Source organism: Myotis brandtii, unplaced genomic scaffold (genome assembly GCF_000412655.1).
Source record: "Myotis brandtii unplaced genomic scaffold, ASM41265v1 scaffold782, whole genome shotgun sequence".
Lineage (NCBI taxonomy): Eukaryota > Metazoa > Chordata > Mammalia > Chiroptera > Vespertilionidae > Myotis > Myotis brandtii.
In genome coordinates, this window is record NW_005371138.1 from 1,522,715 (window position 1) to 1,538,977 (window position 16,263).

At 46.8% G+C, this 16,263-nt stretch overlaps 1 protein-coding gene across 7 annotated transcripts in view; it reads right to left on the bottom strand.

The window, feature by feature from the left end:
• PLEKHA7 (pleckstrin homology domain containing, family A member 7) overlaps nucleotides 1-16,263 on the bottom strand; it is a 94,767-nt gene that overhangs the window by 40,272 nt on the left and 38,232 nt on the right. For 6 of the 7 annotated variants that reach the window (XM_014530937.1, XM_014530935.1, XM_014530941.1 and 3 more), the window contains exons 8-9: nucleotides 8,457-8,912; nucleotides 404-484 (exon numbers count right to left, since the gene is read on the bottom strand). In XM_014530937.1, the coding sequence (XP_014386423.1) occupies nucleotides 404-484; nucleotides 8,457-8,912 (537 nt within the window). The remainder of the gene's footprint in view (nucleotides 1-403; nucleotides 485-8,456; nucleotides 8,913-16,263) is intronic. The other variant, XM_014530942.1, reaches the window with a different exon arrangement.

Consider the following 16,263-nt stretch of genomic DNA (forward strand, 5'->3'; position numbering starts at 1 on the left):
GCCGGTGAGTGAGCCCTGTAAGAACCCCAGAGGACAATCAAAGCAGACACCCAGGACTTCCGTCTCTCGGCAAAGGACTCCAAAGCCATTTTCCCCTGTCAGCCTTGGAGTGTCAACCCTCTACCAGGCCGACTTGGCCACCCCACGCCCATCACGTCAAGGGAGGAACCCTGCCTTCTCCTCTCTCCCACTTAACCCCCATCAGCTCTTCCGATGGGTGTGCACATTCCAGGAAGCACCTCGTAATTCTCCAGCTCACCAAGACGCTGCCTGTGTCCGCTATCACCGCTCCAAGTCCTGCAGGTTCTTAATGGACGTGCTGACATCGGTTTCCTTCTTTTTCTACTACCCTAGTCTAGATACTGATTAATGACCTCCTCTCCCCCAAGACTGACGGGTGCTCCTGGGAAGAGTCTGGTAGTTTTCTGGGAAGGACAGGGGCTGGCTGGGACCGTGGCGAGGAAGGGTCTGGTCCGGGGGGAAGCTGAGGAGAGAGGAGGACAGGTAAGATGACGCCAGGGTCTGTGAGGCATCTGGAAACACAGCTAAGTAAACGTGCAAGGCCAGGCCTGTAAGAACCCCAGAGGACAATCAAAGCAGACACCCAGGACTTCCGTCTCTCGGCAAAGGACTCCAAAGCCATTTTCCCCTGTCAGCCTTGGAGTGTCAACCCTCTACCAGGCCGACTTGGCCACCCCACGCCCATCACGTCAAGGGAGGAACCCTGCCTTCTCCTCTCTCCCATTTAACCCCTGTCAGCTCTTCCGATGGGTGTGCACATTCCAGGAGGAAGGACCTTGCAACTCTCCAGCTCCCCAAGACGCTGCCTGTGTCCGCTATCACCGCTCCAAGTCCTGCAGGTTCTTAATGGACATGCTGACATCGGTTCCCTTCTTTTTCTACTACCCTAGTCTAGATACTGATTAATGACCCCCCCTCCCCCAAGACAACTTTGAGACCTTCCTCACTAGTTTCCACACAGCATGCAGTCAAGTGTTCAGATCCAATCACTGCCGTGCTCCATAAACTTCCATGGCTCCCCACTGCTTATGAAATCTAAATCCCTTCGCCTGGTCCTCATAGCTCTGCAGCGTCTGACCTCAACCCACTCTGCAGTCCTGCTGTCTTCTCACTGGTCCTCCTACTGGGACCAGGACTGAGCTGGGGCGAGCCAGGGCCAGGCGTCTCGGGCCCAACAGGCCAGGAGGCCCCCCTCGGATGCGGCCCTGTCATTACTGAAGCCTGAGAGTGAGAGCTTCCCCCTAATCCCGCCCAGCCTCCTACACCCCTGGGCAACTTCTCATGTGGAAAAGGCAGGGCAGTGTGACCTGGGGTTGAGTCCTAGCTCTAGAGTCCTAGCTCTGGCATCCACTGGCGATGTGACCCTAGGCAGCTTGCCCACTGCTCTGAAGGGTCCATGAGAGAATGCAGGCTCCATGCCTGATGCATAGAGGCACTTCACCAGCGGGTGCTCCCTTCCCAGTTCTCCTCATTTTCATATTGTTCTTCCCTCCCCCACCTGCATGGGCTCCCAGGGCCCTGTGCACCCTAACTCACTCATTCTCCAGTACACTGTCCGTCCACAGAGGCCTCTGCAATGCCACAGCCCTCGGGGTTCTTGCTCTGCTCTGACTTAGTGACTATACAGTCAGTAACTTTTCTGAGGTTCTTGTCATACTTGCAAGACATCTCTTTCCCAGCCGAGCTGCACATCCTTGCAGGGCAGGACCCGTGTCTTACATTCTGTGGGATTGTCCACGGGCTGAGAAAGTCTTCATGCATAACCAGCCCTTTAATGAATACGCCAGCACACAAAAGCTGGATACGATTGTGAAAACCACAACCAACCAGCCATCTTATTTTGCAAAACAAAAATTCAGCAAAGGGCAAAATATAGCGATTTATTCAGCCTTAAAAGCAGCATGTTGTCAAAAGAGAACAGGTGTTAGAATCAGACAGGCCTGGGTTGGAGTCCTGACCCTGCCTTTATCTATCAACTCTATCCAACAAACTTCTATATAGTGCTTACCACGAGCAAGACGTGCGGCAGCATCAGCACCACCGGGCAGTTAGACAGGCACGTTAGCAGGTCCCACCCAAACCTGCCAAGTCAGAAACTCTGGGGGTGAGGCCTAGCCACCTGTGTTTTAACAAGACCTCAGGTGGCTAACATTATAATTGTTCTAAAATTATTCTAATTGTTTTAAAACTCATCTCATTTCCTCTCTTCCTTACCATACATCCTCGGGTGTCATTTATACCCTCACTTTCCTTACTATAAAGTGGGAACACTAAGAACCATTCAATGGACTGTTGTGAGGATTAGAAATAGTTGTCATACGCCAGGCCAGTGTGGCTCAGTGGTTGAGCAATGACATGACCCATGCACTAAGAGGTCACTGGTCAGGGCTCAATGCCTGGTAGGGGGCGTGAAGGAGGCAGCCCATCAATGTTGATGTTGCTCTCTCATCAATGTTTCTATCTCTCTCCCTCTCCTTCCCTTTCTCTCCAAAAATCAATAAAAACAGATTTTAAATACAAATAGCTGTCATTCAAAAATGGTAGCTTTCTTCTCCCTTTTCATCGTTATCTTTGCAATTACAAGAGGTCATGTTGAGATCTCTTCAACCCAGACTTGTCTAGTCTGTGTAGCTTGTCTCCTTGCCACTAGGTGGCAGGGTTTGCTGCTGATTTCCCAGCATCAGAGGGGACCCTGACTCTGAGGAAGGGGCAGTGCCTGAATCCTGTAACTGCGGTGATGGCAATGGCACAAACCAGGCTGGGCTCCCCCTGGGGAGCTTATGACTTTACTAACCACTGTTCACTCTGCCTGAAGCAAATGCAAACTATACAGAGCATGTCCTACCTGTGCTCCCACGCCCCTCGGTGTGGCTCTCAGCCCACCGGTGCTGCCTATGTGTCCCATGGTCAGAGACCCCACTGGGCAGTGCCCCAAAGCCCTCAGCTGGCCCTCTAGCCTGTTCCTTCAGCCTATGCACCGCCTGCCACTCCCCACCTTCCCACTCCTAGCGCTGGCCACCTGGAGGCAACCCCAAAGATCCCAGTCCCATGGTGAGCCCTGGCTCCCGAGGAAGGACCAGGAGGTGGGCAGGGCTGTAAGATGACATAAAGATCACCCTGGGAGCAGCTTCGTTCCGACAGCAGACCCATCTGCTGGCCCCCAACTCCAGACTTACCCCAAAAGAGTGCTCAGGGTCTCTTGCCCTCGCACCCTGCTCTGTGGCTATGGGGCCTCCCTGTTCCAAAAGGCACCAAAGCAAACAGGATGTTCTGACACAGCCACTATAAAATGGTCGCATCAGAATGAAAAATCAAATTTTATCACCAATTCCTTATTCAGCAGACAGTCCTCACCCTCACTTCCATACTAACTGTGTAGGACTTTTCACTTTCTATTCTGTTCCTCACTGATGTTTGAGTCCCTGATTCCACCTCCACCCCCACTCCCGCCTTTTTACTTTACAAGTGTGCATTAATTTAAACACCAGGGGATAACAGAAGGCTAGCATTTCAAACCAACCTCTTAGGATGTGTTAAGATTCTAAGGGTACGTCAGCCTGTTCCCCACAAACCATCATCATAAAGGAGTGTATTGATGTGAAATATAATATATATCTCCAAGTCCTGAAAGAACAGTTATAAACAACTTCTTGTGGTCTAGAGCCACGAACACAAGATCCTAATACAGCCCAACCAACCCTCCTTTCAATGTCCAACGTGCTCAACCTAATGAGATTAGCAAAGTCTTAATCACACAGCAGAGATATCCATTGTCTATATTTTCAAATGGAGGAGGTTCCTGCATTAAGCAGCCAGATCAACTTATTTCTTGACAGTAAGAGATTTCAAATATATCTTTAAGAAAGAAAAAAAAAAGCCCACAACTCTGGGAATGCAAGGATCACTCAGTTCTTTCAAGACAGAAGTGAATGATCAGAGACCAAGCACTTTGCTTACTCAGAGACTGACAGCTTTCCTCCCAAAAGGGTAGGTAGTTCATACTCTGCCTTCTATTCCTCACTTTTGCTTTTCAGCCCACTGAGAAGTGCTTCTACCACTAGTCTGAAGTTCTGCTCACCGTGTGCTCAATGACCTTCAAGGTCAACGGACTGTTTTCATCCGCAGACCTGATGTCACCCTGCCCCTTAGATAAGAATGGCTCAAACTCCCATCTCACATCCTAGGGACAGTCCAACGCCTTCCCCAGCCACCTCTTATCTGCTGGTGTTGACTTCTCATCCTTCAGCTCCCCAATGTGCATGCCACCCCCAAACACAGACCACTGTGTGTAGCAGAATAATGCGGGTTTGTGGGCTGCCAGAAACAGTTATGTGGAGACATTTCACATTTAATAACCTATCACTGCATAGCAGTCACTCAGCTTGTAGAATTCCTTCTGCCATACCGCTACTCTGCCAATGCCTTGTGAACCATTCTCAGTAACAGTGCCATGCCAGGCTGCTGCTCAAAGTCCACCAATGGCTTCACGGGCCTCAAGCTTAAATCCAAACTCCCCATCAGGAAATACAGGCTAATCAGGGTCAACCCTTGCCCTTCCTATCTGCCCCGACATCTGGTTTCTCCTGCTTTTGTCTCCCCAAGCCAGCTCCACACAGACTTCAGTTCCTAAGAATCGCACAGAAGAGGAAACGGCTAACTTATCATGAGTTTCCCTTTGACCACAGTGGACTCTCCAGGATCCCTCTCCTGCTGCTAACTTCTAAGTGTTGGGGTACCATTTACATGCTGATTGCCCCCAATTAGCATGTCCAACCAGCCCTCAAACCTCAACATCACCATCCATATCTAACTGCCTACATGACATCTGCCCTTGGATAGCTAATAGGTTTCTCAAACTTCTGTGTCCAACATGGAAACCCTGATTTCCCCCAAACTAGTTTCTAAACCCTCCCCACATCAGAACCACCCAGTTATTCAAGTAAAAATTCTAGGGATCCTCCTTGTTCTTCCCTTTCTCTCATCCTGCACTTCCCATTCATTGACAAATTTTGCTTTTAAGCCTCTAAAATGCACCTCCAATCTCTTTCTTTCTGTTTCCATTGTCACCAATCCTGGCCACTACAACAGCCTCCTTCCTCCACAGGCGCTTTGTAGATTAGTAATATTATATCATTTACCTCTTAAAACCTTCCAGTGATATTCCTGTTTGTATTTAGCAAGTAAAACTTACGTTGACCTTTAGTGCATTATACTTAGCTTTTAAAAGTGAGTTTTACCTATGTACTGGAAGGAAAAGATCTTAGTCTTAGGCCGTTTCCTTGTGCAACAACTGGAAAGGGGCAATGTCGTTTGTTTTCATTCTTTTTTCCCCCAAAGCACAGTCAGCTGTAGTGTACTTTATGTCTGACAGAGATAATTGGGGGGGGGGCACTCCAGATTATTTATAAAATTTGCCTCTGAAACATTTCTTTGTAAATCTTGTTTTTAATTGAGGCAAATGTTTAAAAAGAAAGATGCAGACTTAAAGCATTGAACTTTTTTTTTAAAATGGTGTTTTGTTTTCATCTATTTTCTATCAGATAACATTTTATTTCTAAATTGGAGGTAGTCGGCACTCTTCAGATGAGTATGTACTTTTATTGTAGAATCTTCTCAAAATTAAACTGAGCTTACTCAGGTTAAAGCAGTAGATACTGAAACAGCATACTCTCATAGAGCAGCAGAAAGAACTCTGGTACTTGTGGCTCATGGAAAATAGTCCCCTAAATTTCCAAGTCCAATCTGAGAATTACCAAACCCTGTGATTATGGGGCCCACAATGCTTTTAAATCCAGGAAAAAAACTATCACCAAAGCCTTGTCTTAATTTTTATTATGTATGTAACTGTGGAACCAGCCTTATGGATGGGGCCCACAAGTAATTGATTTGTAACTTCAAAACCAAGAACAGAATATTATTAGATCATTTAATCCAGCCTTTTATCTCCTAAAACCTAATGCCCATTGTAGAAAAGCATTAGTATATTAGGACCAACAGAGTTTGAGTTAAAAATAATGAGTGTTTACTCTTATTAGAGCATAAACATGTCAGTATTTTCAGATTTGTATTAAATCACTAAAAATATTAATTTGAAAAAAAAAATATTAATTTGAACTTGAAGGATTCAAATGCTAGAAATCAATCTATCTTTTACTCTCCCAGTATTGGTCATGCCTGTCTTGTGTTATTTACATGCTCTTCTACCCAGATTGTTAGTACAATATTATATATAGGGGCCCTTTTGGGGCTGATAAATATAATAGTTTAGCTTTTCCCTCTAATATTGATCATGACTTCAACATTCCTAAGAACAGATAGTTCTGAATGATTTAAATTGGAAGGAATTTTAATTATATAAAAACATATAATGTACTAACTTTCTGCCTACTCAGATCTCTTCTCTGCCGTGCCCTTATATTTCTTGTTAAGCTATATACTACTTTTTATGCTATTCCTTTTAGAAACGGAAAATTGTAGTTTTACTCAGTTTTTGTGTTAATAAGCATTTTGAATGTGTACCCCTGTATATGTGAACAATTAAATCTTGACCTTTCAAAGTCATAGTTGCTAATCAACTTCAAGAGTTGATATCTTTTGACCATTTATATGAGGGTTGCTATTGTATTCTGTACATGGCTGTATATTATGTGCATTTCCTCTATGTTTATGTTAACTAGCTGAATTTTATTTGAATTGTGAAAAGTTTAAAATTAAAATATGCTTATGAAAATATGGTGGTTTTTCTAAAAAAATATTGATTTCAGAGAGGAAGGGAGAGAGAGATAGGAACATCAGTGATGAGAGAGAATAACTGATTGGCTGCCTCCTGCATGCCCCCTACTGGGATTGAGCCTGCAACTGGGCATGTAGGCTTATGAAAAAACAACAACCCTTCCAGTGGTTCCCCCTGTTGCTTTTTCAAATAAAACCCAAATTCCTTACATTAATCTGAGGACCCAGCTTTCCAAGCTCACCTAGCAGGAAAGTCACTTACAACCACCTTGTCCAGCACCGAGCATGGCAGCCCCCACCCCGTGTCCTTGAGCAGAGCTTCCGTTTTCCATAAGACACCAAATGCGAACAAACAGAACTGACACCTGGTCAGTCCCAGTGGGGATGGGAAAGCATCTCAGCTCTGACACAAAAGGCCCTCCTCCTCCTGGTCTGGGCCACAACAATGTCCACCAATTGCTTAGGGCAGAGGTTCTCAACCTGTGGGTCGCGACCCCTTTGGCGGTCGAACGACCCTTTCACAGGAGTCGCCTAAGACCATCCTGCATAGCAGATATTTACATTACGATTCATAACAGTAGCAACATTACAGTTATGAAGTAGCAACGAAAATAATTTTATGGTTGGGTCACAACATGAGGAACTGTATTTAAAGGGCCAGAAGGTTGAGAACCACTGGCTTAGGGGGTTCCACTGTGATTTCTCCACCATCTACCCTCACGACTGTCCAGCTGGACCAGACTAAAGAGGTTACACAACCCGCACATGCACTCCACACCCACGCGCTGGAAAGCAGGCCTGGGCTATTCCCCTAGGAGCGCTGCCGCCTGCAGAGCCTGCAGGTGGAAAGCCGGCTCGCCAACAGGGAGAATGAAGTGTGGCAGTTAGCTCATGTTTACCAGGCCGGTGGCAGACTCGGCCTGAGCTCTGGTACTTCCCCGGGCCCTTCTGGCATGGGGGCGCTTTCTGAATGCACCCAGGCCTTGCTCTCACCTCTCTAGTCGGTGGTTTGTTTCACAAGCCTGAGGACAGTGAGGGGGATTTGCTGTCTTGAAGGCAAAACAGAGGCTTCTGGGGACAATGGAAGCTGGGTGACCCTGAATTCTTCACGTTCATAAATGTGCCCTAATTAATCTAAAATTATAATAAAATACAGACAGTGCTTTGCAAACAGCAAGGATTCACGTGCTCTAAACCACTGAAAACTGCTTCTTGAAGGAATGGGTGTGGTGAAGCCTGAGTCAGCAGTGCCTAAGCGCCGCTCTATGTGCTGGAAGTTAAAAAACGGGCCTGCACTTACTCTAGTTTCTACAACTACTTCCCGGATGCAGAGAAGGAGCAGGTAAAAGGAGAAGAGGAGTTACTGTCTACAGGCTAACTGTCTCAAAGCGCGCTCCCCGGGAACAAAGAAGCCTCCTCATGCTATCTCGTGTGGCTCGGGAGGCCTGCAGGCCCAGATTTTAACTCTGGCTTTGTCACTTATCTGTGCGCCCTGGGCAGGTTCCTTCCCTCCTCCCAGCCTCATTCTCCTCATCTATAAATTGGAACTATTCCCCCTCCCTGTAGAACTGTTATGGGATTTTTTGGGATAATGGAGGTAGAGAGTTTAAGGCCATCATTAACCAGTGCATGCTGGGTAAATGACAGCGACTGTTATTGCGTATTTTGCTCATAGGTAGCAGCGATTCAGATCTATTACTGACCTCCTGCCATCCCCTTTCTGGGACTTTGCCCAGTGCTCCACCTGGGCCAGGCTGCTCTTCCTCTGGCTGTGCTTTTCATGGTTGGTCCTGGGAGGAAAGGCCCTCGGGTATCCGCCCGTCCCATTCTGCTCTCCTGGGCCGTATGCGATGCCATTCTTCTCTGCCCTCTGGGGCTGTGCCTGCTGGCCTCTCAGGCCACTGGGTAAGTCCACGAACAAGGCATCCTCCTCAGCTGGCGAGTACGGGGACCTGGTCTTGCTCCTGTCCCTCCTGCCCTCGGATGCGTGCGAACGGTACCGTTCTTCCTCTTGCTCCCGCCTCTCGTAGCCATAGGAGTCCTCATGGCGGCGATGAGGACAATCCCTCGCATGTCCGGGTCCCACGCGGCCACACTCACGACAGGACTCCGCGTGGTTGACCTGGGGGACGGCCTGCCGCTCCAGCTTCTCCAGGTCCCTGCAACGACAGCAGTACATTCAGCCCGATCCAGACAGCACAGCTGGCAGTCAATCTCCCCAAAGCACAGCCTTGGCACTCAAACTACCTCCAGACCTTTGCACGGGCTGTTCCCTCTGCCTGGACCACCTGTATGCCCAGTCCCTCACTCCACCCACTTAAACTTCTACTCCTTTGAGATCTGACTAAAATGTTACCACCTCCTGGAAGCCACCTCAGCCACATGTACCCAGTCTAGATCAGAACCTTAACCAACTCCATGGTCACACTGGACCAACTGGCCCAAGTAGACATGGTGAGAGGCCCATCTTGCCAAGCATCATATGCCCAGAACTTGTGTGCAGAGACTGTGACAGAACAGGCGCTCTGAATGAGTAAATGATACAGTGATAGTCTCACACCTTTCCATTTGCCATCTGCCTGAGGCGGTCCAGCTTGGACAGAAAGCTCCTGAGCCCACTGGCTGCCAGCACAGCCCCAAGAGCAATGGCAGCACAAGGAACATTCCCACTATCTGGTACCAGGGACACAGCAGCGGCTCCACAAGCTTTGCAGAATTTAGATTGGGGAGGCAGGGAAGGGAACACACTCCATCCCAGAAGGACTAGGAAAATTATGAGAGACCCTTGGATGGGGCAGCCAGTCTACTTGTATCCCCATGGTGAAAAGTCCTGGCCTTGAGATCCATCACTCTTCCAACAGCCAAGCCAGAGATCTCTCCATTTCAACATGAAAGCATACAATGGAAATGCTGCTGCATTAACATCCAGGCGGCCAGACCCAGGTGGCCTTGCAACGACCACATAACCTCAGCTACCAATACTCAGCACAGATTCAGGGCAAAACCAATCCAGTCTGGGAGCTAAAACAGAATTAAAATGTAATAAAAAGTAAAAATACACCCCCTAACACAGGGTCTGCTTCTTAGTGTGTACTAACTGTTGACCTTAACTTGGGCCTGGAGAACTAGGAATGCAACCCCACATTCTACTATTTATGTGCTCATGACTTTTCCATACAAACCCAAAGCTTTGTGGGAAACAACAATAACAAACTCTGGACCACCTTTTATCCATCACTAGGGGACCTCTTTGCCCCCACCTCCTAAGCCAGTGATGGCGAACCTTTTGAGCTCGGCGTGTCAGCATTTTGAAAACCCTAACTTAACTCTGCTGTCGTGTCACAGATAGAAATTTTTTGATATTTGCAACCATAGTAAAACAAAGATTTATATTTTTGATATTTCTTAATATATTTAAATGCCATTTAACAAAGAAAAATCAACCAAAAAAATGAGTTCGCGTGTCAGAGGTTCGCCATCACTGTCCTATACCTTCAGGTAATAGCATTTCAATTTTCATTTGGGGATCACCCTCCTACACTCTCAGTCCATGTGGTTTGGAAGCTGCCCACTCTACTAGTCTCTGCCCAGCTGAGGCTCCAAAGTCTCAGTGACTGGTTCAGGGGTTGACACATGACCTAATATTGGAGCCAATCAGAGTTAGCCCTGGGACACTGGTTGGAGCTGGTCTTGAGCTGCTACAACTATATGGAAAGCAACTATTTGAAAATAAAACCAACACCAAGGAAAGCAGATGGAGAGAAACAGGATCCTAAATGCTTGACCTGAGCTCCTAGATTTAGCCATACCTAAACCAGATAAATATTTGGACTTTTTGTTTGTGAACCAATAACTTCTCTTTCTCATTAAGCTAGTTTGAGTTTGGTTTCTGTTACTTATAGTGGAAAGAATCCTATTAAATGATATAATACTAGATATGATACTAGAGGCCCGGTGCATGAAAATTTATGCACTGGAGGGGGGCCCTCAGCCCGGACTGCCCCCTTTCACAGTCTGGGAGCCCTCAGGGGCGGGAGGCGACCCGGCGATCAGGGGAAGGCACAGCCACCATCCAAGGCTTGCCTGCACCTCAGGCCGGCCCTGGGCAGCTGGGGAGGTAAGGGGATTGGGGGACCCCGGAGGCAGGCGCACAGAGCAGCCGGCCGGCCTGGGGGCGGGCCTAGCCTTGCAGCACCTGCTGCCCCTGTGGGGCTGAGGGGACTGGGTGCCACCATCTTTGAGGGTGTGGCATCAATTAGCATATTCCTCCTTATTGGCTGTTGGCACCGCCATCTTTGAGGGTGTGGCATCAATTAGCATATTCCCTTCTTATTGGCTGTGGGCACCACCATCTTTGCAACTGCGTGAGGATCAATTAGCATATTCCCTCTTTATTAGATAGGATAAAGATTATAAACCACCAAAAAAATCCTTTTAAATCTTTGTAAGATATAAATTCTCTTTAACAATGTAAAGATTTTAGAAAAGCTATCTAAAATGGGTCCTATTTTCCATTGCTCTTACTATAAAATTTGAGGTATTATTACATAATTAAAAATATTTTAAATAATTTGCTTGAGAGAGACTGTGCCAATTGCTTTCTCGGTGACAGTACTTTTGCCAAGTACTTTATATGGTCCTGAGCTAGAGTTTGGTCAACTCAAAACTTCAAGGAATAGAGTAGGCTTTGCTAAAACTTAGTTATCCAGATAATTTCTTTTTCCCCAAATGCTACCCTGTACTACTTTTGTCCTCTCCTCCCTCTAGCTATCATTTTCCAAAAACACAGCCATCCCTACCAGCAGGTGGAGGCATGGAGCAGTAATTCAAAATTCCTACTCAAAATTATAAGCAGGAAACGTTTCTAATGTCAACCACAAGATCAGTGACATAGGCCCCTTAGAAAGGGTACCTGCCAGCAGCCAAAATGAAGCCCTGGAAGCTTTGAAGGCTCATCTACAACTGTAGTTTTTGTTCCTTTCCTCGTATATGATCATATATATTAACACACTGAATGCAAAAGTATCATTTATCTGTGAATAACTTTTTGAAAGGCACATTTGGTAACAATATAAAAATCAAAAGTCTATGTTATCTTTAGGCAAAAACAGGTCATTTAAATGTGAAATAGAACACTCAATTTTCTACCAATTCAAATTAATCATAAAATTGAACAATATATAGGCAGAGTAAAAATTTTGAGTTTTTATATTGGAAGTTAATTGTTGCAGTTTTCTGGAGTGGCCAAAGGGATCGTAAGAATGTCCACCTATGAAAAGAAAGGAAATCACTTCTCCTCTGATCCTTTTTGAAAAGTAAAAGGGCGGAGAGGAGGGGTGATATTTACACTAAAAATATTAACAGAAGTCTTATCAAATTGCCTCAAAGAGAATGGATGGTACCTCTCTAGTCCCATGGCTGCTGGGCCATAGAGAAAACGCCTTTGTGCCCCAAATGTGTAAACTATAGCTACAGGTAAGAAAGGGGAGGTAATGCTCCCTACTCCCCCACCTTACCCGACTTCAACATTGAATTTACTAAGTTATAGGCTTGAAGGCAAAAATGTTCTTTGACTTTCTCCCTGTCTCCTTATATTCCCAACAATTTAACACATGACTTCTCAAATCAGGAGACCTGTCACAAAATAGATTTGCTATGCTCAATGGAGCACAGTGATGGGAAAGAATGAAGCACCCTTGGCTGTCAATATTGTGTCACTCAGACGCTGGCCATGTAGGGCACAGATGTGTAGCTAAGATGACACAGCCTTTCCTGTGCAGGCCACTGTGATCACTGTAAGCACCTGGAGTCAGATATTGTTCAAAACATGGGAAACTTCTGACATTTGGTGACCATTTGGACCATATATATCACTTCCCAAGCACAACAAACCCAGAGGGCATAGGATTTCGAGCTAGTCAGGCCTGGACTCAAGTGCTGGCTTCACCCCAGTGTACGATGGGTGCCCCTGGGAAAGTCCTTGATCTCTCTGGTTTCAGGTTCCTCCTATGCAAAAAGGGGACATCAGCCCCTGCCTTCCTTGGTTGTTGTGAGGATTAAAGGGGACAATGCACAGAATAAGCACAGAGCATGTCTGGCACACAGTGTGCCTTCCCAACCCAGCCTCCCAACATCTATTCTCCCCTCCTGCCTTACCCCAATGTGCCTTCACATGCAAATGGTTGCCTCCCAACATCTATTCTCCCCTCCTGCCTTACCCCATTTATTTTTCGAAGCAGCAATGTACCCAGCAAAAAAAAACATACATTTCCCAACCTCCCTTGGAACTGAGGGTGATCATGTTAACTAACACAGATCCAGCCAATAAGACGTACGCAGACATCTTAACGTCTTTAAAAGAAGCACCTTAGCTGGCTTAGCTACCCTTCCCTTCCTCCTGCCTGGAATGTAGCCTCTGTGCTGGAGAGCAAGGTGACAACAATGTGAATGACAGCCACCTGCTGAAACCTGGGTAGAAAGCAAGAGCCGGGCCCCTGATGGCATCATGGAGCTGGTGTACCGGCCTGGATTCCTGTTCTGTGAGAAAACTAATGCCCAATTTGAGTGCACCATCCTGAATCGGGTGGTTCTATGACTAGCAACCAAATGCAATCCCTAACTGCATTAGGGGCTAAGCCTTTTATTTGCAGGGGTTATGTGCCCTCATTTTCAGCAGATCACAGCAATGCTCTCTGTCTGCTTTGAGCAGATTCTTATTTCCACTGCAAGTGGGAAGAGAACACATCTCAGACCAGGATACTTCTCTCTCGTCCCTTTTCTTTACAAGAACTTGGAAGGTAACCTCATACTAAGCAATTGTGCACTGGTTATCATTTTATTTTGATCCCAAACTCTTATCTCACCAGGAAATAAGGAATAGCATTCCCCTCTACCTTAATGCTAAACACACACATTAAAACTCATTCGAAGGCGCGGGTGGGCAGAGGAATGACAACATGTAGCGACTTGGTTGGACCTTGGTCCTATTGTTGGATACAGCCCCTCTGTTGTAATCCCACTGGAGGATCCCTGCCCATTCACTTCACCTAAACAACCAGACGAGCAGCGAGAACCAGGGCCAGGCCACTGATATTCTTGGAGAGTCTGGTCCGAGCCAGGTCAGTGGCAGAAGCCCTGTCCTGGGAGCCCAGCTCAGCCTGTGTTGACAGACGGCGAGTCCGGAGCACTGACCCTCAGCCTCAGGAGGACAGTGAGCTCCAAAGCCAGGACCCACCCTGGACACAGTCCACAGACTTGCACAAAAGGGTGAAGAGAAAGGGGCTCGGAGTCTCTAGGGAGCCCTAAGACAGGTTTGCTCGCTTGAATTCGCTCCTAGCATTTGAGGGAGAAAATGGCTGGAGAGAAAGGAAGACAGGAGTCAGTTTCTGCTTTTCCCCAGAGTTAAATAGGTCAGTCCCCCTGGGAGGGGGAAAGGTATCTGGCCACCTTTCATGCTCTGCTCTAGATGAACAATAGAGGGCCTGGCAGCTCGGAGCACACAGTCCGCAATCCCCAGGCTGCCCTCCCCTAGAGAAGAGCAAGGCCAAAGAATAAATGAACCACCAGCTTGCCCAGCTGAGGGGCCTCTTGCCTTGGCAGAATGGTTCTTGGCAAAGTCCCCTGTGAAGATTCAAGGACTGACAAACCAGACGAAGAAGAAAGGAAAGGTATTCTATGCCAGCCAGGTCTCCTCACTCTGCTCATTCCTGCCTGGAGAATCCTTCCCTCTTTCTTCTACCTGAGCAAGTGGTGCTCAACGGCCCCAGCTCAACCTGAGCTAGTCTGCAGTCCTGGCACAGGCCACACCCACTCACCTCCCATCGGCCTACATGGCAGGCACAGTTCTGGCTCATTCAGTATCTGTGGGCAATGCTTGGTTATTTTTACTATATGCTGGGTCCTACTGTGTGCCACAAACTTGATATAGCCCATCTCTAATACCTGCAAGGTTAGTACTGTCAAGTCCAGAGAGGCTGAGGGCAGTCATGTGAGTACTGGATTACTTACAATAAATTATCTCTACTGGGATGGGGATGATGGCAGCAACGGCTATCACTGACTGTGCACCCGGGAAATGCAAAACCCTCAGCCAAGCTCGTTACATACATGACCCCTTCTTATCATTGTACAATCCCACAAGGCTAGAGATAGTCTTACTCTTTCATTACAGGTCATGAAAGTGAAGCTCAGAGAGGTTCACCATCTTGCCTTGGATCATGCAACCAGTGACACAAGCAAGACTCAAACCCCATCTGGTCCAACCCCAAAGCCCTGCACCTGGCTAAGTATTCATTACTTCTGCCAAGGGACCAAGGGGCTTGTTCAACTTCAGGTATTCCTGCTACACTTTACCCAAAATGATCAGAATTTGGAAGGTCAAAAATTCAGTTCTCTGAAGAGAGTGTAGAGAGCCATTTCGGAGCAGGCTGATTCCCCACAGCCAGTCCCACAGCAGTGCTCTAGGACAGTGATGGCGAACCTTTTGAGCTCGGCGTGTCAGCATTTTGAAAAACCCTAACTTAACTCTGGTGCCGTGTCACATATAGAAATTTTTTGATATTTGCAACCATAGTAAAACAAAGACTTATATTTTTGATATTTATTTTATATATTTAAATGCCATTTAACAAAGAAAAATCAACCAAAAAAATGAGTTCGCGTGTCACCTCTGACAAGCGTGTCATAGGTTCGCCATCACTGCCTTAGACAGTGGTTCTCAACCTTCTGGCCCTTTAAATACAGTTCCTCAATCACTGCTCTAGGACATCCCCAGTCCTTAGCTGAACATCTCACAGGTAGAGTTTCTATAGATATTTGGTTCATCTATCCACCCACCCACCTGCCCAGCCAGCCAAACATCCATGCACCCATTCAATAACTGAATGTTTACTATGTGCCAGGCACTCTTCTCATTTTCAAGGAGCTTACAATTTTATAGGGGTGACAATCAGAAACCAGGCCAATGTAACGTTAGCATGAAAGTTCTATGCATAAGGAATGACAGAGTGCTACAAGCAGGGGCATCTAACACACTAAAGGGTGAGGGAAGGAGGAAATAACACCTAGACTGAGACCTGGAGGGTGTGCTGGAGTTGTCCTAATCAGGGTGAGGGCTGCGGGAGCAGCTGAGCAAGGCCCAGAGGGATCCTACTGCCTCCAGAGATGAACCACTATCTACCTCCCAGATGACACTACAGTCTCCTCCACCCCTTTCTCTCTGATTCAACCACACTCCTAAGCTTCTGTTTCTTGAACAAAACAAGCTCATTTTTGCTTAAGGTTGTTTGTAAGTGCCATTCCTTCTGCCCAGAACATTCTTCCTCTAAGTTTTGTATATGGGACTTTCTTGTATCAATCAGGTCTCACACCCACATCTTCTCCATATAGAGAAGCCTCCCCTGACCACCCTACTCGCTGCCTGCTAGTCTCTCCAACCCCATCATCCTATTTTACTGCATCTTTGTGCACAGATCATGATAAAAAACTATCTTGTTGATTTGTTTGCCTATT